At 35.1% G+C, this 27,754-nt stretch overlaps 1 protein-coding gene across 1 annotated transcript in view; it reads right to left on the bottom strand.

Moving 5' to 3' along the window:
• Positions 1–27,754, bottom strand: part of LOC148947340 (uncharacterized) — a 327,588-nt gene that overhangs the window by 248,915 nt on the left and 50,919 nt on the right. Inside the window, exons 6-8 of the mRNA XM_089095216.1 lie at positions 20,309–20,514; positions 15,490–15,583; positions 2,756–2,949 (exon numbers count right to left, since the gene is read on the bottom strand). Of these exons, the coding sequence (XP_088951342.1) occupies positions 2,756–2,949; positions 15,490–15,583; positions 20,309–20,514 (494 nt within the window). The remainder of the gene's footprint in view (positions 1–2,755; positions 2,950–15,489; positions 15,584–20,308; positions 20,515–27,754) is intronic.

Here is a 27,754-nt window from a genome sequence, read left to right as displayed (position 1 = left end):
AAAACTAATTAAATTAAAAATTGATTTTTTATATAATAAATGCATGGAAGTTGAATGGAATGGGATTTGATTTTAATAGGATTGAGCTTGTAGGGGGTTGAGTTAAACGCGGATTGAATCGAACGATGGTTGAATTAAATGGGGTTAAGTTAAAGGGGGGTCGAGTTACACGTACGCGACACAAAATTGCTAAATACTTTTACTCTTTTACACGCTCCTTACTTGAATGATTTCCTTGGAATAAAGAACCAGTCTAATCCTTAATTAAATTAAATAAAAAAAATTTAAAATGATGGAAAAAAAAGTGTTTTATTTAACATTAACATTAAACATTAGTCCTTCTAAAAATAGAATTTCTTAGGATGTGTGAAAACCGAAGAATTTCTTCAAAATCGGATAAAATAATTCGTAATTATTCAGCGCTGTCCTTCATAGGATAATCTGGCCTCTCATTCCGTTCCCTTCTAAATTATGAAAGGGCTAAAACCATAATTGAAGTCAACTTCTAGAAAGGTACCTTAATTTGAGAATGAACCACGGGCACAATCAGTGAGCTCAGGGGCATTAGTCAAGGAGGCACACTTGTGCCTCTTTAAAGAGGCGACCCACCACAATGTTAAGCGATTTCCGGTCCTAGCGGTCGCAGAGAGACAGCGGTGATCGCATTTTGTAGCCCCAGCTACAACTAAGAAACATGCAAAATTTCACCCCCCTCCGAAGGTATGTTCATCAGTAAAAGTTGGCTGGAAGTTTCAACCCTCCGCCTGAAACCCCCCGTTAACATTGTCTGATTGGGCGGAAATTTAGAAGTTAAGCTTTCCTAGGGTCCTAGAACTTATCCTTGAAATTTCAGCTCAATCCAATTACTCCTTCCCTGTTTTCCAAAAACCAGATATAGCCACTTAAAGTTCATTTCTCTTCTTTTTTTTATCAGCCACGCCTACAGGTCACAGTTGGCAACGGATCCGGGTGAATGAGGACTCATTCAAGGCGGAATTTAACCTGTTAGGGCCTTTTCATATTTTCATACGGAAAAAATTATCCCCCAAATTTACATTTACGAAAAACCTCGTTTTCCTATAAGAGTCCAGGTTAATTTTTCCCACCACAGCCCCCCTTTAACGTTGTCTGATCGGGCTGAAATTTAGAGGATAAGCTTTCCTGGGACCTGGGAGCTTATCCTCAAAATTTCAGCTCAATCCGATCCTTTCTTCCCTATTTTCCAAAAACCAAATATCAAGTTTTGTGGGGATTTGCTTGCGTGAAAAATAGATACGAGAGACTAAAATAAGTGTCTCTGTGGTACAATGCTCGCTGTTCCTGACTGTCAGGCGGAATATCCGGGTTCGATTCCCTGTCAGATAAAATTTTTTATATGCTGAATTTAAAGTTTAAAAAAGAAACTCAGTTTCTTTTTTTAAATCCAATCTATTAAATCCTTCGGCTCAACAGGCGTCTCCAGAAGAATATCACAGTCGGCCTTCAGGTTACGGATAAGTCTTCACTGCTTTGATAACATGCCGTATACCCGCATGATCGAAGAAAAGTTGAAAAAAGAAAATCTTACTGTGCATTTGATTTGAGTATTCAGGAATTAAAAGCCTTAACACACGAATCTTCAAAAGCGGGGGGTTTGGGAGGCGGCCGCCCCCCCCCCCCCTCTTTAACTCCTGAAAAGATCAGCTAACAGTTAGTCAAGCAATAATAAGAAATAAACTGTACAAAAACGTGCAGAAATTATTTTAAAAAAACTACGTTTTCTAAAGATTTAAAGAGGCTGAGTCACAAGTTCTAACATTAAAACGTACAGGTTTTCGGAGGTACTGTTGGGGGGCTGTCGCCCCCCAAACCCCCGCTTCCGTATATGAACAGGACTGTGCCCTCCTCAACGCCTCGCTCTTTACGCTAAAGTTTGACTTTCTCACAACTCTTTTTTAAACAATAAAAACTTTAGCGTAAAGAGCGAGGCGTTGAGGAGGGCACAGCCCTTTTCATATACGGAAGCGGGGGTTTGGGGGGCGGCAGCCCCCCAACTGCACCTCCTAATCCCTGAACGTTTTAAGGTTCGAACTTGTGACTCAGCCTCTTTAACTCTTTAGAAAACGTAGTTTTTTTCAAATAATCCTTCTAAAAATAAAATTTCTTAGGATGTGTGAAAACCGAAGAATTTCTTCAAAATCTGATAAAAAAACTTCGTAATTATTCAGCGTTGTCCTTCATAGGATAGGTTCTCACCCCTCTTTCCATTCCCTTGTAAATTATGAAAAGGGCAAATTAATGCTGAAGTCGTCTTCTAGAAAGGTAGTTTAGTTTGTGAATGAGCTGCGAATAGCACCAGCGAGCTCAGGGACATTTACCCTTAATTTAAAAATTAAGTTTTTTTAGGATGTGCAAAAATCAAAGAATTTGAACAAAGCCGGATAAAAAACAGTTCGTCGTAGAATAAATCATAGTCTCGTTTTCCATTCCCTTCTAAATAATAAGAAGGTTAAAATCATAATTGTAGTCAAATTCTAGAAATATACATTAACTTGTGGATGAACCATGGGCATAACCAGGTTTCCGGAGCCATTTTCCATTTAAAACTGTTTTTTTTGTACGATATATGAAAATTCAAGAATTTCCTTCAAATTAGGCAAAAAAAGTAATTCTTCAGTACTATCCGTCATAGGACAAAATTCTACCCCCATTCCTGCTCCCTATTAAATTTTAAAAGAGCTAAGACCCCAAGTCTAGTCACATTCTAGAAAGGTACCTTAATTTGTGGAATACTATCTGAAGTTTTTAATTGCGTCCTACTGAACTTTCTGGTAATTGCTCCCCAGCTGTCTTGACTCGGAACTGGCAATGACTCATCAATAGGCGGACTTATCAACGCATCGTCTACTTCTTTCTTCAAACATTCCTGGCGTTTCAAAACACGTGCTCTTTTCGCCCGACTTACAATACCTAAATAAACCAAAAAAATAAACATATGGACTTAATTTAAGATATTAACTGGGAGTTAAAAAAAAACAATAGGTAGAATGAATTAGTAGGCGGTGTTAATCATGATCCTGAGGAATCATTTATAAAGAAACTGACACAAATAAAGACTCATGGAAGCCATTTTGGGAAACTGCTATTAGAAGCCATATTTACCAGCATTTCTCTCAAATTTAGACAACTCAAAAGTTTGTCTATACCAACTGTCCAAGAAATCCTAAAGAAAAGTTAAAAAAAAGAGTCAATTTAAAAATTAGCCCTCGGAGTTAATTAGAAATAACTGGGCGGAGCTAATCCAACTCCTAAGGACAGCCCTTAAGAAACAAGACATTCCTTTAGACTCACTGAAGTCATTTTAGGTCTTATCACAATAAAATACTATTTAAATCCCCCTTTATGAATAAATCTTTAATATCATAGCAAGTCAACAATTTATCTCAATGTGCAGTGTCATTTAAAAAAAGATTAAATTCAACAATAAAATGTGATAATGTCAAAGCAGCAAAAATGCGCATGAATTTCGAACGATAAAAGTACAAAGGAAACTAAAATAAAAATAACCCCCCCCCCCGGACTCATACTTGAAAACAAAATTTCCAAGGCTTTTTTTTAGTCGTTTCAAAATTACAAGTTTTTAAGGCAGTACCGAATTATTAACCCACGTTGCCACTTTGTCATATTTCCATTGCCAGGCTGATCAGCAAAATAAAATAAACAAAACTAAGTTAAATTCGACGCTTAAGTTAAAAATCATTAAGTTAAAATCGCTAAAAATTCAAACATTAACAATCTGTTGAATTCCAAAGACAACTACACTTCGAAAGGAAAGCCACACCTTCTTAAGGTTTTGTTGCCATATCTTTCTACCTTGCTTTCTGCTAACGTTTCACCCATGTTTCTTTGTTTAATTTAGTACCCTCACCTACGAAAAACTGCACAACTGCGTATGGAGGCCTTTTTCATTAAAAATGAATACCCAATTTTTATTATTTTTTAAGATGCATATGGCTGTGTAAGTTTCCACTTAGTAAATACAAGAAATCAGATTTCATTTTCAATGTTCCTCTACTATAAATAAGGCCGTATCCAGGGGGGAAAGGGTTTAGGGGCTTTGGCCCCCCGTGGAATGTTGGTTAGAGTAGTAAAAAACGTAACAAAAACGTATACAAACAAATATTTGATGCTTTTTTTAAGTTTTTTTGTAATCTCCCCCCACTCCAGAAAAAACCCTGGATACCGCCCTGACTTTAAGAAATAATTTTTAACAATCAAGGACAAAGAAAGGTCAGTAAGGGGTATTAATCAATTGGTGGAGTTATTAATGTATCTTTTACTTTTTTTCAAACAGTTCCTGTCGTTTCAAAACACGTGCTCTTTTCACGCGACTGACCATTCCTAAGGAAATGACGTTCACACTGAAATAATGACTTAGTAACCGCGATTTGGTTTATTGATACTAAACGGTGACTAGGTTTCTGTGGTCCGACTAGTGAGAATTCTCTCAGACGATTGACATTATTACGAAACAGGAAGAAGAAAAAAAAAAATGCTAAAGAAACTGAACTCTTAAATAAGATTGGGTGTTTGGTTTAAAATAACCTCTAATTGAGAGGTGCACCCCTAGTAGAGACTGGCCTTACTTCAAAACTGAAAGGAAATAAGAATAAAAGTAAAAAAATTAATTAAAAACGTTCATTTTACTCAAAGTGTATTTGGTACTTACGTGTTATCCCGACCACACTCAAGAAGTGAAGTTAGATTAATCATAATGAAATATACCAAAATCAGATGAAAATATAACACTTTTATGGAGACTACAACAGAGAATTATGGAAAGCAGGCCGCCCAGAACGCATTATATTAAATACCTAATCTAACTAACTCTATACATTAAAGATTTAATTGAAATATACCTGCATAGTAGATTATCTCACTGAGAATAATAGGCTAATTATCTCCAAATGCAGACAAAGAAACTGGTTTTACAAAGATCACGAACTTGAGTATAGTCGGAATAACATATAAGTACCCTTTTTTTATTGCTGAAATTTGGATAATTTCCTTAGCTATTTGGTTTAAAACACCCTGGTGTTGAGGTGTGCATGTATGTATTATATATTTGAGATGTATATGGAGGTGTATGTATTGACGAAAAGCGTCAATTATGAAAATTGTTTAGTTCATTTTTTTACGGTTCAGCAGGGCAATGAAAATATGGTGACATGGCCTAGTGGCGCGAAATATTATAATACCCTAAATACTTCGTAATTTTGATACAACTAAAAGAAAAACCTTAGAAGAACAAAAACAAAAGCCCCCCAAAAATTTTTAAAAAAGCCGTTTCATGGTAAGAATAGTTCTCATGTGCACTCTTTTGTCTCGTTCAAATCCAATAGTAACAAAAGAGTCACATTTCAAAAGGTACGTTTTTGATGGAGAAGACGGATGTCTTGTTTACGGGACATATATTAAAAAAGATTAGATATTTGGTTTAAACTATTCTCTTACTTGAGGGGCATATCCCTAGTAGATATTGGCATTATTACGAAACAGAAAGAATTTAAAAACTAAAACGTGATAATTTGTTTCTAAAGTCCGTTGATGCTAAGAGTAATCTTTGCTGAATTCTTTTTCTTGTTCAATGCTTATTTTTCATTTATAGATATTTCTTTTAGACATTGGCTTAAAGTAGCCTGGTACTTGACGTGTGCATCCCAGGTAAGGATTTACATTATTACAAAACTGGATAAAATAAAGACAATTTTCTTTCAAAAAGTCTGTTGTATACAAAGAGTAAATCTCAATTGAACTCTTTTTTAATTCAAATATAATAGTAATATAAAGACTAGTCATATTTCAAAACTTTAATTTTTTATGGAACCAGTGGGATAGTCAGATTTCTTTTTATTGAACAAATTAAAAAGAACCCAGATATTTGGCTTAAAATAGTCTCCTATTTGAGTGGTACATCCCCGGTAGAGATTAAATAAAAAAAACAAGTTGTTTTAACTGAAAGTAAGGAGCGACATTGAAACTTAAAACGAACAGAAATTAATCCGAATATGAAAGGGGCTGTCCCCTCCTCAACGCCGCACTCTTTACGATAAAGTTTTTTATTTTTTTATAAAATAGTGTTGTGATAAAGAGTCTACCTGTAGCGTAATGAGCGAGGCGTTGAGGAGGGGACAGCCCCTTTCATATACGGAATAATTTCTGTTCGTTTTAAGTTTTAATGCCGCTCCTTACTTTGAGTTAAAACAACTTGTTTGTTTTATTCAATTTCTGAGCGCTTTTGAATTAATGCAGCTTTGATTTTGGCTCACCGTATATGAATAATTAGAATGAAATTTGCATATTAATTTTACTTGTTTTGGCTAAATGGCTTTCTCGAAATTTTGTTCTAACGTAACTTACGAATTAACTTACGTAACGAACTTCTATATTGTATGTTTTTATTACATATGTTAGGGACTTTACCTCCGACCGCCCCCCTCCTCACAACCAGAAAAAATCCCCCTCGACAATGTCTATATATTTCCCAATAACTAATGATATGTGTAAACATTGGGTGAAGCTCATAACTTTAAGCCCTTCCTCCGGAGACTTAGGGGGAACCAGTAATCCTAATAGACATAGTTATTATATTTTCGATCAGGCTGAACAAAATGGCTATCTCAAAATTTAGAGCGGGTGATTTTGAAAAAAAAGGAGAGTGTAAGGGGTTCTAGTGGCCCTCCATTTTTTTGTCACTTAAAAAGGACACTAGAACTTTTAATTTCCGTTCGAATGGGCCCTCTCCTGATATTCTAGGACCACTGGGTCGATACGATCCCCCCTGGGGAAAAAAACAAACAAACAAAAAACAAACAAAAAAACAATAAACACACATCCGTGGTCTTTCTTCTGGTAAAAAATACAAAATTGAAACCTCTATAGTAGGGTTCTCTGATACACTGAATCTGATGGTGTGATTTTCATTAAGGTTCTATGACTTTTAGGGGGTGTTTCCCCCTTTTCTCAAAAATCAGACACATTTTCTCAGGCGCGTAACTTTTGATGGGTATGACTGAACTTGATGAAATTAATATATTTAAAATCAGCATTAAATATGATTCTTTTGATGTATCTATTGGTATCAAAATTTCGTTATTTAGAGTTTCAGTTATTATTGAGCCGCGTCGCTCCTTACTTACAGTTCGTTACCACGAACTGTTTGATTAACCTTATTACAAAACACGAAAAAAAAGGTTAAAAAAAAAACAAAGTCCGTTCAACGGAAAGAGTAAACCCCAACGAAGATCTTTTGCTCATTCAAAAATATTTATTCTTTCATTTTTAGATACTAGATATTTTTTTTTTAGATATTTGGCTTAAAATAGCCTGGTATTTGGGGTGTGCATCCCAGTAAAGATTGACATTATTACGAAACAGGAAGAAAATAGGAATATAAAGTAAAACAATACATTCTAAAACGTCCGTTTTACTCAAAGAGTAAATCTCAATTGAATTCTGTTTCTCCTTCAAACCTCTTTTATTTTTATTTTAAATATTTGGATAATTAATCTTAGCTATTTGGTTTAAAACCCCCTAGTATTGAGGTGTGCATATCTTGTACTTGAGCTTGAGGCGTATATTTCGTTTTCTACTTTCTAGAATTAGTATAAAACTGCACCTTTGAATAAAAGAATTGATTTTTCCTAATCTTGAAGAAGAAAAAAAAACTTGAAACTCAATTTTTGTTTTCTTGGCTCTCCCATTCAGTATATATGAAAACTCGTATAGTGTAACACAAAGCCTTTTCAATTACCATACGCAAAAAGCAAATTGAAAGTCAAGGAGTAACAAGAAGAGTTCTTATTACGTAGGGGGGGGGATGTGCTATGTTTCAAATTATGCTTTTAGGCATGGCGATACCATTTTTTCCATATGTTAAAATGCATCTGCCAAATTTTCCCTATGAGAAATTGGGTCTTGCAAAGCCCATGGGAAGTTTGATAAATTTCCAAAAGCCTTGTTACCTCTGTGAAAGTATTATCGAGGCCAAATTCTCCTATAAGGGCCAGAAGCAGGCCCTGATCAGCAGCCACCTGCGTACTTGGAGAGGGGGGAGGGCTCGATTCTTTATGACTGGTTCGAATTACCCTTGGAAAAACTGTGACCTAAAATTAACTTTTTGAATGCTTTTGCCTCTCCTCCCATCTCTCACAGGAAAAATCAAGTGTGGGGTCTAAAAACTAGAATCAATTTCAATTTTAAGTAAATTTTTATAAATGTCAATGCGCAACGGATACGGGGGAGGGGATAGGGTGTGGCGTAAGGTTCATTCCAAACAAAAGATTGACAGTCTGAAATACCAGGAATAAAGTCATAAACATGCACAGTTTTTGTTTAGACCCCTTTCCCCAACTACTAACACTTACACATGCATCAGACAGCCACGTACACGTGGGGGCCCGCTTTTGATCCGTGCAATGCATCACGTAAATGTCAAGGTTACTATACTTTCCACGCAATCCACTTGTTTTTTTTTGTTTTGCGTCTTTCGAAGCTTTCCCCCTGTCTCAACCAATCCTTACATATTATACATGTACAAATTATGTTCACAGACAATTATGTGCTCCTGGCCCACAGACAATCATCGGTGGTTTAACAGCTATATAATTTGTGACAATGCAAGCTATTTTTTATATTTGCAATCAAACATGTATCAATGTTGATAGATACATATAGAAGGCTGGTTGCTGGTTTCAACTTAAATGAGATGCCTTATCTCTTAAACGTTTTAATTACTTGGCAAAACATGAAAATGCCATTGACTGAATAACTGGTAAGCTCTTAAACCTTTTGATTACTTAGTAAAACCCAAGCAGCTGGTTTTGTATTAAATCAGGAGTTAAGCAGGGTTGTGTTCTATCTCCCTATATATGGGTTATTTTTATGGGATCTGTCTTAGGAGAGCTGAAAAATCAGCCGAAAACCACACATTCAAAGCGGGAGATATAGGTACAACGACTTTGGATTATGCTGAGGGTTCACTAGTCATGGATGAAATTGTGAGAAGAAAGAATGAGGCCTCGGAATTTCCATAACCTCAGGGTGCTAGAATAGGTTTGAAAATTAATGTTAAAAAGACTAAGTCACTGAGGCTAGGAATAAGTGAAGATGAAAAGGTGAACTTGGGCAATGAAAAGATTGATCAGGTGGACAGCTTTACATACCTTGGTGATATTATTAGTAAAGATGGTTGGAGCAGTGAAGGTGTCAGAAGTAGAATAGCCAAGGCTCAGGGTTTTTTTTCACAGTTGAAAAAAGTTTGGAAAAATAGGAAGATAAGTCTGTAAACCAAGATTAAAATATTAGAAGCTACAGTGATGGCAGTGGTCAAATATGGCTATAAAGCATGGGTGCTCCGAAAAGTGGATGAAGATTTGCTAGATGTTTTCCAGAGAAATTGCTTAAGGATTGTTCTGGGTACACGGCTGATTGACCGTATTTCAAACACTAGGCTATACGAAAAATGTGGTTCAATACCGCTCCCTAGGGCTATAATGAAAGAAAGGTTGAGGTGGCTAGGGCAGGATGCGCGGATGAAGGATGACAGATTGCCGAAGATCGTTCTTTTCGGCCAACCGTCTAGGGCTAAACGGAAAGCAGATCGTCCCCGTTTGGGGTGGGAGGACGTCATAAAGAAAGATTTAAAGGAAATGGGAACTTCATGGGCGGGCGTAAAAAGGGAGGCTTTGAATAAATTGGGATGGAGGAGGAGCGTGCGTAGCTGTTGGCCTCAGGCGGCTCGGTGCTGCGGTGAGTTCTTAGTAGTAGTAGCAGTAAAACCTGGAACTACCATGGGACTAATATTTGGTAAACTTTTAAATCTTTCGATTAATTGGTAAAACCTGGAATTACCATAGCTTGAATACATGGTAAGCTCATATACCTTTTGATTACTTGGTAAAACCTGGAATTGATAAAAATTCAAATACTTGGTAAGCTCTTAAACCTTGGGGAATCCAATAATGACTAAAAAAAATCAGATAGGTATACAAGCAATCAAGCAAGCATCAATAATCCGGAAGCGGTCCTTATACACGAGCCTCTAATAGTTCTTAGAGGCAAATATTTAAATCGGATATATAGGAGCCGACCAAGGAAGCCATTCTTGAGTCAACTAATCTACTTCCTTTCCCAAGGATTTTGAATCAAAGTCAGTAAAAATAATCAGATTCCCAAACATTCCAAGAAGCTTTCAAAATAATTTGAAAAATTGCTTAGCTCAGAAATTTTATCATGAGTTCAGGCAGAATGAAAGATGCTGAGCTCGCAAATTTTTTTCCATATTTCCGAGCTAATTTTAGACAAAATCATACAATAAAAAATTTCACTTGGTTAACGAATGATGCTTTCACACTACACCGTAAATTGCGGGGAAAAACTCATGGAATGGTTTCCGGAACGAAAATGGCTAGACACACCTAGCATTTCCTTCAAACGTTTTAAGAACATGCATGCGCCTATAATAAGCTAGCTTTTTAAGGGAAAATGCATTCTTGGCAAATTATTTAAAATTCCAACACATGGACATTCAACAAGGACAACTTGCTTGTCCATGCTATCCAGTAGAATGTTAGGGGAGCTATCTCCTCTCGGTATTCGATGGCTCACTTAATATGGTACTTGACGGAATGGTTAAACATATTGCCTTCATTGAGTGCCCATGTTTATGAAATTTAAAATAATTTGCCAAGAATACACTATTTTTTTCGAAAAGCCAGCTTATCATTCAAATGTATACGCTCTTAAAACCCCAGCAGAAAACGCTACGGCTATATAGCCCTGAACTGAAGACTTTACCTTGCACTATATAATCTCATAGAACAAATTCTGCCCATAACGTAAGCAGTTTCAAACCTCTACAAAAGATACTTACGTTACGTAAATTTATATAACGTTAGGGGAAAATGATCATAATAGCAACAAAATCAAATTGAGATGATCAATTAATAAACTACGAAAATAAATTAATAAACCTTCCTAGATAGTCTTTCATACTTGATGAAAGCTGAATTAACTCAATTCTACATTTTTAATTTTTGACTAGTTAGCTTATGATGATTGCAATGATTTAGGACGGTGAAATGGTTTTAAGGATTTCACTTTATATTAGCTAAAAGTTATGCTTGATGCAATGCAACTTAACAACCATTTGGTAAAGAAAATTACGTATGAAGTGTGAAAACAGCTCAAATCTTAAACTACCAATAAAAGAGAAGACCTCAGTGAATCTTTTTAGTCTGCTAGATAAAGGAGAATTGCGATAATTTAGGACAGTGAGATGGTTTTAAGGATTTCACTTTATATTAGCTAAAAGTTATGCTTGATGCAATGCAACTTAACAACCATTTGGTAAAGAAAATTACGTATGAAGTGTAAAACAGCTCAAATCTTAAACTACCAATAAAAGAGAAGACCTCAGTGAATCTTTTTGGTCTGTTAGATAAAGGAGAATTGCGATAATTTAGGACAGTGAGATGGTTTTAAGGATTTCACTTTATATTAGCTAAAAGTTATGCTTGATGCAATGCAACTTAACAACCATTTGGTAAAGAAAATTACGTATGAAGTGTGAAAACAGCTCAAATCTTAAACTACCAATAAAAGAGAAGACCTCAGTGAATCTTTTTAGTCTGCTAGATAAAGGAGAATTGCGATAATTTAGGACAGTGAGATGGTTTTAAGGATTTCACTTTATATTAGCTAAAAGTTATGCTTGATGCAATGCAACTTAACAACCATTTGGTAAAGAAAATTATGTATGAAGTGTGAAAGCAGCTTAAATCTTAAACTACCAATAAAAGAGAAGATCTTGGTGAATCTTTTTCGTCTGCTAGACCAAGGAGAAATAAAATTAAAATACCGCCAGCCTGCTGATCAGGGTGAAGGACTGGACACACGCAATGATTCCTTCCAACATTTTAGAGTCTATGCTCACGAGCCATCCGATTGCCATTTACGCATAAAAATAGCGCTTTTTGGCAGATCTTTTACATTCGTAAAGCATGGACGCTCAGAGGGAAAACTTTTTTCAGTTACAATTTGAATAACTGTCAAATATAAGTGACGCTGCCGATCAATCGTTTCCGTCTGCTAGATCAAAGACGGATGGGGTTACCGTTATGCCTGCTACGGTAAATACTGGAAACAAGCAGCGCTTCATTCGGTGTTTATAGAGCACATGCGCGCGGATAACCAGCTGGCTACTTCTTACAGGTGAGGGCCTTAGGTCAAAAGTCTATATGCCCTATGGGTAAACAACAAAAGCACAAAGAACAATAGGGAAATCTTTTTGCAAAACAGTGGAGATAATTTGAATGAATATTTCGGCCCTATGTCCAAGGGCCGTCCTCAGCAAGACAAAAATGTATAAAAGAAAAAAGACTCACAACAACATGCGACCAATAGAACCTTCGCTGAAGTAAGGATGCTAGGACTGCTTTGAAAATTTTTTAATTTTTGCGTTTATCGGTCGCATGTTGTTGTGAGTCATTTTTCTTTTATATATTTTATATATATATATATATATATATATATATATATATATATATATATATATATATATATATATATATATATATATATATATATATATATATATATATATATATGTATATATTTTATATTTTTATATATTTTTTTTATATATTTTATATATATTTCTTTTATATATTTTTATATACCAATCAAATATATAACTATAAATTCAACAACATTTTCTTTTGCAATTGGAAGAAGAAGAAGAATGTGCCCCCTTCATTAGAAATTCAACTTATATTTAGGCAATATTAAAGAAGAAAAACTTACAACACAATACTTTGAATGAGCCCTATTAATGAACTCTTTCAGACAATTCTAGTGAATGAACCGGAAGCTATTTGTGACCCAAAAGTAATTATTTCGTTATGTATAAATTTATTTGTTTTAACTGTAATGCTTTAGTTTATCTGCTGATGACGACCACTGGTGTACGTGGTCGAAATATCTGTATTTTTTGTATCTATTTTCACTGTCTAACAAAAGGACTTATCCCCATTTGGAATTTTAATTGTACAGCTACAACTATTTCTCTTTGGACCAAATCTTTAATTTTGATAAATAATATCAATAAAGAAATATAAAACAATTAGTGTTTAAAGCTATTCTGTGTTTAACTAAATGACTTAAAAAAACAACAACATAGACTGCTGGAACCGCCAATTTAATGTGCCATACCCTATTTTATTTCACCACGGCAGCACAGCTCGTGACTCTTTCAGATCACTATTTTTAAATATACCAGTTAACACTCCCCTTACACTCCACCCTTTTAATATAAACCATTCGATTCTGGGATAGTTAAGAATCGAATTTAAATCAAACTTTGTTTACTTCCTTTTGAATCCAAACTTATTTAAATGCACAGAAAAACAAATTACCCATACAAAACTTCCCATTTAAGCTATCTACGAAGTTTTCAGTAAAGTATAAATAATGCCCAAGCTTTTTTGGCGAGGTTTGAGGAGGCTGCCACCCTACACACACTTGTGATAATTTCTGCATGTTTAAAGTATGACTTTAATCATACTAATTAATACTAAAATAATACTACGATTGTTCATTATAATCTCTGTTTATTTCAGGATGTATTTCTTCATTCTCATTACTTTCTCTTTAGTTCAATTTAACATCTTATACAAATTGATTTTTTAATTGTATAATTTCACTGTTTACTTTTTTTTATATTTTACATTCTGATAAGATGGCTGGAAACAAAGTTTTATAAGAAAAATTTAGCTAAGGTTGCTATTGATGATTTTAAAATATTTACTCACTAGGATTTATAATCATAATATTGGCTAATAGTACTCGCATACTCATTGTTGGATATTTTTATTTCTTCACTGAAGAAATAAAATATTTATATAAAAAAAGTTATATTTATATAAACAAAAATTAGAAATAAAAAATTTGTATCTCGACAGAAATATTTGTATTTTTCTCTCTTTTTCACTGGCTATGGTTAACCTCGTTTTTCTTCGTTCCCATTCACTTTCTCATTTGGTGAAGTTTTTCAAATAAATGCCAAGGGACATTTTAAAGAATAAATCTTAAAACGAGTAAAGCTTGAATTGAATATTCAAATCAAACATAAAACGAACGAAAAATCGCTACAAACAAAACTTAGCTACTGTCCCCTTTGCCCTCCCCTAATTATTAAAGTTTAAAGCCTACTGCATCATTTGCGGTTTGCCGAAAACAACTTATATTACAAATATTTTTTTCTGTACTTACAACATTGAACATGAAAATAAAAATTACAGTGAAATGAAATCTTGAATTGCAGATCTTTCAGCAATTAACATTATTATATACAAATATTCAGTCTAGTTTTATTAGTTCTTTCCAAGGACTGTTCAAGACATATAATTTTCAATAAAAGGCAAATGACGCAGTAGGCGTTAGACTTTTACAGTTAGGTGAAGGGAAAGGGGGCAGTAGCCAAACTCTTGTTGGTAGTGATTTTTGTTCGTTTAAAGTTTGATTGTTCAATTTATGTTTTACTCGTTTTAAGATTTATTTATTGATTTATATGATAATCTGTTGTATTTTTGTTTGCTATGAATGTTTATTTAATTTCTGCTCGTTTATGGTTTAATTTATTCTCTAACAATAATTCCTGATCGAACGGAGTTTGAATTAATATAGGAATTGATTGGTCTTAAGTTTAATATTGCTCTTTACTTTTCTTTGAAAAACTTCTTTTTGGGGATTTTTTAAAAATTAATTTCAAATAAGTGCCGAAAGAGATTCTAACGAATAGGGGCACGTTATCAAGCACCAAACCCTATTTGGACTACTCGTTTATCACCTCTTCCCTTTTCTTCCTTCAAAAATTCTGGCCAACATTCACTCTACACCCCACCCATTTAGCATCATAATTTGGTATCCAGATTCTGCCCAACGATTGATTTGGCTAATTGATAATGAATTAAGGAATATATTTGATAATTGTAAAGAAATTGCTTAAGGAAGATTTAAGGAATACAGGCAGGTGATAATTTGCCAAGCTCTATTTTCGATCATCAAAGCCAAGTGGTCGTGGCCCCAGTGGATTTCTTTTTTTCAAAGATACCAAATAGCAATCTCCCTACACCTCACCCTCTTAACATGAAATTATTTGATTAGGTCATCTAAATATTCTATCTCACTATTTGTCTAATGCAAATAAAATAAAGAACTAAGGGATATACTTGATATTTATAAGAGAAATTGCTTAAGATTAATATAATGCCACTCCTACGCCCTACCCTCTTAGCATGAAAATATTGGATCTATTTATCTAAAGATTCTATTAAACAATTTATTTGCCAAACTGTCCTTAAAGTTCGTTAATTTTTTCAAAAATATTGCCTAACACTATCCATACATGCCCTAACACATGAAATCATTTAAATTTCAAAAAATAGTTACCATCAAAAGAAGCGTTGCTTGGTGTCGTGTCGCTATCGAAAGAACTCCCTGCTGCAGACGATATACTGCTTTGGACGGTCAGAGAAGACAAATAATAAAATTAAAAAAAAAAAATTCATAATTTCCAGTATAGTTTGAAGACAGGCACGTACAAATAAATCAATATCAAAGGAAAGGGGGGGGGGAGGGGTGAAATTTAACGAAAAAGCAAATTAAATAAGACACAATAAGATATGACAAATATCATGCAAATCTATAGAAGCCAGAAAAAGTTCCAAGAACATCCACCCAGCATAATTCCCAGATTACAGCCTAATTAAGCTTAAATAGCCAATCCAGGTTCACAATTGTCAAAACAGGAATTCACCAGAAAAACAGACCGAAAATAACGATATTAAAAAAAATCACTAAAAATATGTGACCTACAATTGCCGTGTCTAAATTTAGCTTTCTTTAAATTAAAATTGTCAAATTGTTTCTTAGTTATTCAATACGGTCCCTCCTGAGAATTTTATTTTTCATTTTGACTTTTGAAATAAAGTTGACTACTAAATCTAAAAATTTCAAGCAAATACTAAAATCTGAAGTTGCAATATTTTACTTCTCAAGCTATATATGGTTCTCAAGCTATTTTATAGCCTGTGTTTGTTTTCTTTATTGTATCATGATCATTTTTTCATATTCACAAAAATGAGAGAAAATGGAGCATTAATCTTTTCTTTCATCTCACCTCCTTGTCTCCCCAGTGGCACCTGAAAATAAAACCTAAGCACATGTCGGCAACAAATGTAGGAAAAATGTTGGCAAATGTTACCACCGATCGGGCAATTTTACAGCCTCAAAGTGACAGTAGGCAATTAGAGAGGGGAAAGCAACTATGGGAAAAGGGAGGCATATTTTGAAACCTCAGGGGCCCCACTACTGACAGTAGACAATTAGGGATTGAATTTGACGTTAATGGCTGTTTTCTACAAGTACATCCAATATTGTCCCTCTGAAGAATTACCTCTACATTACCGCCGTTTGCCAAGCCAATACGGCAATCACATCAAAGCATTATTTGATTTTAAGACTACTCATGATCCACATTTATTTAGGAAAGCTGATTTTAAGGAACTGATTTTTCTTGAAAATGATTTTGTTTTTCTGTTTATAAGTTCGTATAGAGAATTTTGAAGATATATAGTTTTGGAGGTAATGAAAATATGGTAGTTATTACATATTCGTTGAAAGCTATGGCGGTATGGGTGGTGTCGGTGGCAAAATATTCTTTCTTTTTTCCTCCCTTCTTCTATCAGTGACTTGTTTCCTCTACCTCCGCCACGCACAAGTCTTGCTTATTAAGATAGGTAGTAAAAAAAAATTTATGTTACTTGTGTGTTTTATTTAATAAATTTTCCAATTCTTATATACTTCGATTTTAATAACTCATTCTCTTTTCACTTAGAGAGATTAAATGGTATTTCTATATTTACACAAATAACACTAAATTGGGAAATCCTATGAAAACCACATTCCTATTCTTTATTGATTTGGAATTTTTCTTGCAAGCAGTTGGCTTGTCTCAGATCAAATAAAAGAAAAAACAAAGAAAGAAAGGAGTGACATTAATTGCGCTGTTTACGCTGTTTGCGCTGTTTTATAGTGCTTTAGCGCAAAGAGCGGAGGAGAAGGCAGCTCCCTTCATTTATGGAATAATTACTGTTCCTTTTAAGTTTTAATGTCACTCCTTACTTTCATTTGAAAAATCTTTTTCTTAATTTCTGATCATTTTTCAGATCACGCCCCAGATCTCTCCAATATATGATACGGGATACCACCCCCACAACATCCCACTGCATGTTATATTGTATATATCCATACCGATAACTTTATAGGTAATGGCAAAATTTGTCCGACGATTAACACAATTTCTCTGGCGCTTAATTTCTTTTATGTGGTAACAATGACTAAGCGATTGAAGTTGGCAGTGGCAAAATGAGTGGCAAAATATTTGCTGGGATGAATTTGAAACTGATGTCAATTCGTGAATGAAAGAGTAAAGGTTGCTAAAGTGTTTCCACTCTTCTTGTAAATCTAGTAAATTTTTTCAAGCTCGTAAGTTTTGTTGAGTAGCTTCAAACTGAAACAATTTTATATTTTTGAAATTACCATAAAAATCGGATTTTTTAAATGTAAATATTGATATCAAAGCTTCTTTTTTAAATTTTGGTTACTATAACCAGAAGTAGCTCCTTAATTACCGTTTATTCTTCTATAAAACCCAGTATTTCCAATTAACTGTCAATAAAAATTTCCTGGTAAGACTTGCCTCCCCTCTTCTGGGAAATTCCCAGGATGACTCCTAGGAGTACGCTCAAGATGCCCCTCCACCTCTCCATCTTTTGTACCACTAAACAGTAAAATATGATCTTTTATGTTACAAAGAAACATTTTTCTGATATAAGAAGGAAGTTGTCACCCCACAGGTTCAATCCCAATGAGAAGAGATTAGAAATTAATTATACCTCCTCCCCTAACCTTCTTTTATTCTTACCTGAAATAGAAAATTTGGGTTTAAAAAAGCACTGTTTGAAGCATCACGCACCCCTCCGACCTATACAATGACCCACCGGGCTATATAAGTTTTCATAATAGCTGATGAAAAACTTATACATCACTTTGGATAAATTTATCGAACATCAAACAAATCAACTTAGTCAAATGAACCTTAAAAATAAGTGTCTATATTATCCGTTTATATGATATGGACCTCGGTACTTGACTGTTTAGGACGAATTCGCCACCATGCGGTAATACTGCCTCTGAAACTGGACAACTTAATATGCAGTTTTTCAATAATTTTAAGTATATTAGCTATCCCAGATTTTCCAATCGATAGCAACTTTGCCCTCTTTGAGTCAAAATTGTAGTTCGGTGCCGCAAACAGCAGAAAACGCCACCTCGCTGAGGTGCAATCTTTTTGTAACTCAAAGAGCACTAGAACTTTTAATTTCCGTTCGAATGAGCCGGCTCCCGATTTCCTAGGAACATTGATTGGATACGATAATCCCTGGAGAAAGGAAAAAGAACAACAACAAACAAGCATGCACCCGTTATCTTCTTCCTAAAAAAAAAAAGCAAAATTCCACAAGTTTTAGATGGGAGCTTGGTTCCCAGCAGCAAGGTTCTCTGATACGCTGAGTCTGATGGTATGACCTTTGTTAAGATACTTGCCGTCTGGGGAGCTGTTTTCCCCTTTTACGAAAACTAGGCAAATGTTCTCAGGTTCGTAGTTTTTATCCATAAAACCGTAAAACTGACGAACTTTCTATATTTAGGATCACTATGAGAGTAGATTCTTCAAATGTAGTCCATCTTTTAATGTTTCGGTTATTGCCCAAATAACTCCTTACTTATAGTTGGTTACCACGAACAGTTTGATCACTGTATACAACCCGGTATCGTGGCAATATCCGTTTTCCTAGGAAGCGGGAGGGATCAACCATAAAGAAGCAGGAAGGGTAAGTAACTTCATGAACAGGGTGCACTTATCACTATGGTTCACGTAAATAAAAATAGTTCCGGTGCCGTTTTTGTTTTTCTAGGAGGCGGCAGTTGTGGAAGGAAATCAAACGAAATCCAAAAGAGACAAGAAGGATAAGCAACTTGATGAATTTGATTCAACTCTCGCTTTGGTTATATTAAATTAAAAATTCGTGACGGTGTCGTTTTCGTTTTTCTCGAAGGCGGTAAAAGCAGATGTTGCTGATAACGTAGGTGGATGCAAAAAAGTTATATTTAGGAATATTTTCGGTTTGCTTCTGTTTCAGGTCACTATTGAACCAATTAGTCATTTTAACCGGCAAAATTTGGTTTAAACCAAATTACATGGTTTGTGTTTAATTGTTTACGGCTAGCGAAATTATCCCTTTACTATCAACCCTAAGAAATACTATTTGATGCTCAAAAAATAAAGAAGAACAGTAAATAAAGAATAAATAAATAAAAGTAATAAATAAGAACAAAGAAATAAAGCAGAACAAAGAACAATACTATAATCTGGTAATGCATTATTTAAACGAACATTGGGATAGAAGAAGCCACGGAAAAGAACATTGTCAAGGAGTTAAGAATGTGTCGTGCATTCGTTTGAATATCTTTACATCAAACAATGATCTGTAATCGAAACCTGGTTCAATCTCACATTATGGGGCTGTCAAAAAAGATCAAGATGGTTATATCACGTTTAACGGTTAAGGTAGGGTAACAAAATCAGTGGTTTTTGAAAATCCACCTGGGGCCGAACTATAAGCTGGACGTCCCAACCTAGGTTGGGAGGGTGTCCCTACATTTAAATGCATTATTACCTCCCTAATTTCAAGCAACAGTCCACTAGCTGACGTAAAAGTCACTCAAGATATCTCCCAAGAAAAATAAAATAAATAATCACACAAAATTTAACTAATTATGGTTATAGAATGCATATTTTTCAACCAAACTCCCTTCTCTGTCTGCAGTCGTCTATCGGCTCCCCCCCCCCAAAAAAAAAAACTGTGGTCGAGCGAACCACTCTTTGAAATACATGTTATATCTCTAGCCGACTAATTCTGAATCAAATATTTATCCATAGATTATAAAAGTTTCTGTTATATATCCAGATTTAATTACAGAAGAAGCATGGAATTTACACATTTCCAAACTACACTATTACCCCAATACCCTCATTTTCTTTTTTAAGTTTCAGTCAATTTTCTGTTTTCTAAAATAAAGGTCTTTTGCCGTTAAGATTTTACGAAAGAAATTGTGTTAAAATTTTACAGCTAATACAGCTACTCACTTCTCGTCCTCGTAGCCTATTATCCTCATTAGTTGATGGCTTGGATACGGGAATTGGATCATCCCCCTCTAAGCTTGTATGGGGGTCATTTTTCGTCATATCTGTGTCTGCAGATGTTTCAAACGATTCTGCTTTGAAACTCGGTAGTGATGAAATGCATAGAAAAGATGGTGCTGATTGATTCAATTCTGACTGACTTACTACCCCTAGAATAAAACAAATACATACCAAACAATAACAAAAGCCAAATAGGAAATTGTATTAAGTATAATTATTAATTAATTGTATATAATTGACCGACTTGAAGGTAGTTTTTTGAGGCATATGCGAAGAATTTAGGGAGGGGGTACAATATAAAATTGAAGAAGAAAGCACAAGTTACCAGGGTTTCAGGGGGAGGCCCCAAGACCCCCCTCCCCCCATGAGGATATGTTTGGTTAAATAAATTTCAGAAAAGGGAGTTTTATTTTTACAACTTTATCCAGCCCTGATAAAATTCTGCTGCTTTTTCTAGCAGGACAACTTCATGCTTTTCCCTAAACGATTGGAGCCATTTTACATATAACGCATAAGAAATATAATATCAAAAATAAACATAAGAAAAACTACTCTGAAGATACAAATGACCCTTGGCAGTTATGGAGAAATAAATGTTTGAATGTTGCTCTCTGTATTTCCAAACCTTAGATTTCTGCTCGGCCTAGTTTTTCTCAGATAATCCTTTTTAGGAATTTTAGTTTTTCTATTTATCACTATAAGAAGGTGTTCTTGGGGTGGGTTCACGAAACCGTCGTACTCAGTGGTATCAATAAACGAAATTGTAGAAGGACGCTAAATGTGTTTTTCAGAATCTGGGAGGCGGCGGACTTAATATTTTTAAAAAATTACAATAAAAACACAAAGAGGCATTTTTCAACAACATGCCAGAACAAAATGCACTTTCCAAATCTAGGGGGGTGGGGGCAGTAAAATTTAGGAAAAGAATACCTGCCACCAGCCCCACCCCAGTCACATTCCCTGATCGTGCACCCTAAATAATTTTCAGATTTAAGTCTATCCCCAATCTGAAAATGGTACCCGCGGGATTGATTGCTAGAACAAAGATTTCCACTCGAAAACGGAAAGATGATTTGAAAGACCGGAAGCTTGGGGGAACAATTTCAGACAATCCTGTCCAGTAAAACTTTTCGTTGAAGGTTTCATTTTTAAAAGGGGAGCTGCATCATATTAAACGTTTATGTTTTTTTGCAGTTTTTTGACGTTTTTTGAAGTTTCGAAATTTCATCAAAATACGGCAATTTTGTAGACTTTCAATAAATCAGATTATGATTTCTGCATCTACCAAATTTGCACTTCATAAATTTGCTTTGCACTTTTTGTTTTGTAGATTGAAAAATAAGTAGAAAAATTTTTAGAATCATGCAAATATAAGAGATTTTTTTTGTTTTTCCTGCTTAAGCTTCTTTAAATCGTTCTTTAAAGAATGGTTGAAGCACTATAATAATTCTGAATCACTGAATGGACAGATATGAAACTGGTGAACCTGTAAATATAAGTATCTTCTCTTTCTGCTGCAAATTACAGCAGTAGACTTGTCGCAAAATCGGGTATCCAAGGGAACATTAGCTTGAAGAATCAATTTTCTTCAAATATTTAAAATAACTTTTATACATTGTCTTTGGCAAAAAGTAGTTCCATTCTCGGAAAAAAAATTCTGAATTATTATTTTCAACATTAAATTACTAATTACATTTTAAAATCAAAGAAATTAGAGATAGATCAATGAGATCACATTCTATAAGACCCACAAACTTTTTTATACATTGTCTTTGGCAAAAAGTAGTTCCATTCTCGGAAAAAAAAATTCTGAATTATTATTTTCAACATTAAATTACTAATTACATTTTAAAATCAAAGAAATTAGAGATAGATCAATGAGATCACATTCTATAAGACCCACAAATTTTTTTATACATTGTCTTTGGCAAAAAGTAGTTCCATTCTCGGAAAAAAAAATTCTGAATTATTATTTTCAAATAATAATATGATTATTTCATTTTATTATTACTAATATGAGGAGGTATATGAGGGGTTATGGGGGTATATGAGGACTGTCTTTCGAGACTGACAGTTTGACTAGTGAGTAATATATGTCATGTAACCAATGGAGAATGAATAGATATAGGGGGATTGATAGGAATTTATCAATATATGTAAAAGGCCTGCCCTGCATATAATGTATATTTGACGGCAGATTATGATGGGAATTTTTTTTAACGAAATCAGTTTTTACCTTTTGTAGGTAAGCTTTGTAGTAGTTAATCTTTGTCATGTAAGCTAATCTTTGTGCCTTTTGTATCAGGGTTTATTTAATTTTAATCGTCGTCGGCAAATCCCGAAGTAGGGTGACTATTTACGAAATCAGTTGACCCTTCTTGCCTCTTTAGGACTGATTCCAGAGCTAACATGAAATTAAAGTAATTAACATGGCTAAATTCATTTTAAATGTATCATTATATTTTCAATACTTATACATATATATGAACATATATGCATATATACATAGGGTTGTCCGAGACACTCAAATATACATAAGCACATATAAGGAGTAAGCGACAGTGAATTTATTAATTTTCTCACATATGCAGGAGGGACGGGGAGGAGCTAGGGGAGGGGACGGAGAGGATCATCCACCAAAACCTAAAGATGTTTACGACCTTTTCTGTACTTTCCTATTTACTTTATATAAATCGCTTAATTACTGGTTGTTCAAGTTTTGGAGATTCCTCGATTTCTTTCAAATAGTTACAAGCTATAGTATCAAACAGTTCGTGGTAGCGAACTGTAAGTAAGGAGCGACTCGGCACAATAGTGATCAAAACTCCAAAATCCGAAATTTTTATAACAAAAGATGAATCAAAAGAATTGGCTTTTTATGCTGAATCCACATACATAAGATTCGTTAAGTTTAATGTTATCCATAAAAATCTATGAGCCTGAGAAAATTTGCGTATTTTGAAAAAGGGGGGGGGGGGGAGGGAAACAGCCCCAAAAAGTCAAGCGATCTTAAGAAAAATCACACCATCACATTCAACATATCAGAGAGCCCCACTGTAGAGGTTTCAAGCTCCTATCTAAAAAGTATGAAATTTTGTATTCTTAGATAGAAGAAAGATCAGGGATACGTCTTTTTTTTTCCAGGTGTGATCGTATTGAACCAACGGTCCTAGAAGATCGGGAGAGCTCATTTGAACGAAAACCAAAAGTTCTGGTGCACTTTTTAAGTGACCAAAATGTAAAAATTGTCGGTGGGGAGGAAAGTCTGCAAGGGGTATTTTCAAGGGGAAATTTTGCGCGGAAAGGGGGGAGGAGGAAGGGGATTTCCTGGCAAGATTTGAAAAACAGTCAGAAATTAAACTAAAAAAAACAAAGTCTTTTCAACTGAAAGTAAGAAGCAACATTGTAACTTGAAACGAGCAAAAATTGTTCTCTATGTGAGGGGGGGGGGTCCCCTTCATCAACACCCGCTCTTTACGCTAAAGTTTGACTTTTTGTCCTGATTGTTTGAAAAAAATACTCAAAAAGAAACGGGAGTATTTTTAAAAACTTTAAGACTTTAGCTAGTTTTAATGTGACTTCTTACTTTCAGTTGAAAAAACTTGTTTGTCTGTTTTTTTCATTTTATCCCCTAAAGACCCGTTATTTAAGTGAATAATTTTGAAAACTATAATATTTTTCTATAAACATATTCTCATGTTAAATTTTATGATACTATATATTACGGTTTCTTATACATAACCCTTTGATCACCATGTAAAACTGTTACCAACAACACACAGCTGTTGCCATATACGCATTCAGGTACTGTTTTCGACTCATTTTTGGGATTTTCAGAGAGTAGATCTTGGCGTATGCCTAGTAAAGAGCAACCCGAGTTCAACTGTAAGCCAAATTTAAGCCTTTTGAAGCCAAGTTTAAAAATCCTGAGTTGTGCATAAAACATAGAATCAAATACACTAATTTTTTTTTTTTAGTTTATTTCAAATATACAGACAAAGGTTGGATTTACTCAGATTAAGTAACTAGGATTTGGAAAAATAATTTGGAGTAAATGATGTTGTTCACAAAACTGCAAAACATTTCACAAAGTAGAGCCTTTCTGTTTGAGAGGGGATAAGAGGGGGTAAATCGGAAAGACTACATTTTTAGGCTAACATTTTTCAATTTTTCGAAGAGGGGTGTGAATATCGGGAAAAATAATATTTTTGGGTCATATGATTTTGAAATATGGAGAAATATCCTGAAAAGATAATTGGACCTCGGTTTAAACTGTAAAGTAAAACCACAGAGTTAGAGAAAACAATATTGGAAATTCCGATCTTCTATCAGCAACTATTTTTTTTCTTTTCTTTTGGCAGTCAAAAGGACAGAAAGGTCTGTACTTAAGAATACCTGGCAAGTTGATGCTCAAAATGTGTAGCTGAGAACCTATGAAAAACCCCTCCTTCACAGAGGTTTCCAAAAATCGCTTAAAATACTTCTTTTTTTTATTGTTATTACTTTTTTTTACTAGGGAGGATCGTATCGACTTTTGGTTGCAAAAAGCTGGAAGAGATGTCATTTTAGTTTACTGCTCAATGTGAATCAGATTAGATCTAGCGTTCTATTTAAATACTGTTTCGCCGAAGTTTCGCCGGGACTGTTTCGTCGGGACTGTTTTCGCCGAAGTTTCGCCACAAGATCGCCAAAAAATGGCCACAAGATTTTACCAATACCCTAGTAATTTTACAATTGATAAATTGACACCAGTCCTTTATAGAGAATATAATGCCTGCGAATGTAGAACATTATCAAATGCACCACTAATATCAACCGATACAATCGTTATGCCTGGTTATGCCCTTGGGGCATAAAAGTTTTTATAGAAAGCGTTGTCGTAGAAACTTCAAAAAGAGCTCATTCGATTGGAAATTGAGAGGACTAGTGCCCTTTTTAATAGTTGAAAGTGATTGGAGTGAAACTAACTCCCCTCTCACGCCCACCATTTCCCGAAACACATTCAATCAGTATTTTGAGATAAGCATTTTGTTCAACATAGTTGAACGTTCTGGAAATTAGGTCTTTGAGGATGATAACTCCCTCAGAGCCCTCAGGGCAAGGGTTGTAAGTTATGCCCTGGGGGCATATAAAATTTTATAGAAAGCGTTATCGTAGAAACTTCAAAAAGGGCTCATTTGATTGGAAATTGAAAGGGCTAGTTCCCTTTTTAATAGTCGAAAGAGATTGGAGGACAACTAGCCCCCTCTCATGCCCACCATTTTACCAAACACATCCAATACAAATTTTGGGATAGCCATTTTGTTCAACGTAGTTGAAAGTTCTGGAAATTATGTCTTTAAGGAGTACAAACCCCCCACAGCCCTCAGGGCAAGCGTTGTAAGTTATGCCCTTGGGGCATATAAGATTTTTACAGATAGTGTTGTCGTACAAACTTCAAAAAGAGCTTATTCAATTGGGAATTGAAAGAGCTAGTGCCCTTTTTAATAGTCGAAAGTGATTGTAGGGCAACTAGCCCCCTCTCACGGCCACCATTTCCCAAAACATCCAATCAAAATTTTGAGATAGCCATTTTTTTTTGCAACGTAGTTGAATTCTGGATATTATGTCTTTGAGGATGATACCCCCCCCCCCCCCCCCACAACCTTCAGGGCAAGGGTTATAAGTTATACCCTGGGGGTATATAAGGTTTTTATAGAAAGTGTTGTTGTAGAAACTTCAAAAAGGGTTCATTCGATTGGAAATTGAAAGGGCTAGTGCCTTTTTTAATCATCAAAAACGATTGGAGGGCAACTAACGCCCCTCTCAAGCCCATCATTTCCCGAAACTCATCGAATCAAAATTTTGAGATAGCGATTTTGTTCAACGTAGGTTAAAATTTATGAAATTAGGTGTTTGAGGATGACAGCCCCCAGAGCAAAGGTTGTAAGTTATGCCCTGGCGGGCATATACGATTTTATAGAAAGGGTTGTCATAGAAACTTCAAAAAGGGCTCATTCAAAAGGAAATTGAAAGGGCTAGTGCCATTTTTAATAGTCGAAAGTGATTTGAGGGCAACTAACCCGCCTCTCACGTCCACCATTTCCCCAAAAACATCCAGTCAATATTATGATATAGCCATTTTGTTCAACCTAGTTGAAAGTTCTGAAAATTATATATTAAAGAATGACAACCCCCCGCCCCACACCTCTCAGGCCAAGGGTTGTAAGTTATGCCCTGTGTCACCCCCCCTCCCAAGGTCCAAAGGGCTAGGGTTATGTCCTGTAGTTATATAAGGTTTATATAGAAAGCATTGTCGCGGAAACTTCAAAAAGGCTCATTCGATTGGAAATTGAAAGGGCTAGTGCCCTTTCTAATAGTAGAAAGTAATTGGAGGGCTACTAACCCCCCTCTCACACCCACCATTTCCCCAAACACATCCAATCCAAAATTTTTGAGATGGCTATTTTATTCAACGTAGTTTACAGGTCTGGAAATTAGGTTTTTGAGTATGACAACCCCACCCCCCCCCACAACCCTCAGGACAAGGGTTGTAAGTTATGCCCTAGGGGCATACAGGGATTTTAAAGAAAATGTTATCGTAGAAACTTAAAAAGGGGTTCTTTTTATTGGAAATTGAAAGGGCTAGTGCCCTTTTTAATAGTCGAAAGTGATTGGAGGGCAACTAACCCCCTCTCACGCCCGTCATTTCTACAAACACATCCCATCAAAATTTTGGGATAGCAATTTTGTTCAACGTGGTTGAAAGTTCTGGAAGTTAAGTCTGGGGATTATAAACCCCCCACAGAACTCAGGGCAAGGGTTGTAAGTTATGCCCTGGGGGCATATAAGATTTTTACAGATAGTGTTGTCGTACAAACTTCAAAAAGAGCTCATACAATTGGAAATTGAAAGGGCTAGTGCCCTTTATAACAGTCGAAAGTGATTGGAGGGCAACTAACCCCCCTTTCACGGCCACCATTTCTCAAAACATCCAATCAAAATTTAGAAATAGGCATTTTTTTCAACGTAGTTGAAAGTTCTAAAAATTATGTCTTTGAGGATGACAACCCCCTCCCCCACAGTCTTCAGGGCAAAGGTTGTAAGTTATGCCCTGGGGGCATATAAGGTTTTTATAGAAAACGTTGTTGTAAAAACTTCAAAAACGGTTCATTCGATTGGAAATTGAAAGGGCTAGTGTCATTTTTCATAGTCAAAAGCAATTGGATGGCAACTAACCCCCTCTTATACCCACCATTTCCCAAAACACATCCAATCAAAAATTTGAGACAGCCTTTTCGTTCATTATAGTTTAAAGTTTATGAAATTAAGTCTTTGAGGATGACAACCCCCCATAACCCTCAGGGAAAGGGTTTTAAGTTGTGCCCTGGTGGCATATAATGTTTTTAT

Source organism: Artemia sp. Qi Xiang Cuo, chromosome 10 (assembly GCF_049724085.1).
Source record: "Artemia sp. Qi Xiang Cuo chromosome 10, ASM4972408v1, whole genome shotgun sequence".
NCBI lineage: Eukaryota > Metazoa > Arthropoda > Branchiopoda > Anostraca > Artemiidae > Artemia > Artemia sp. Qi Xiang Cuo.
Note: the sequence above shows the minus strand (reverse complement) of the source record. Positions and strands in the feature narration are given on the sequence as shown.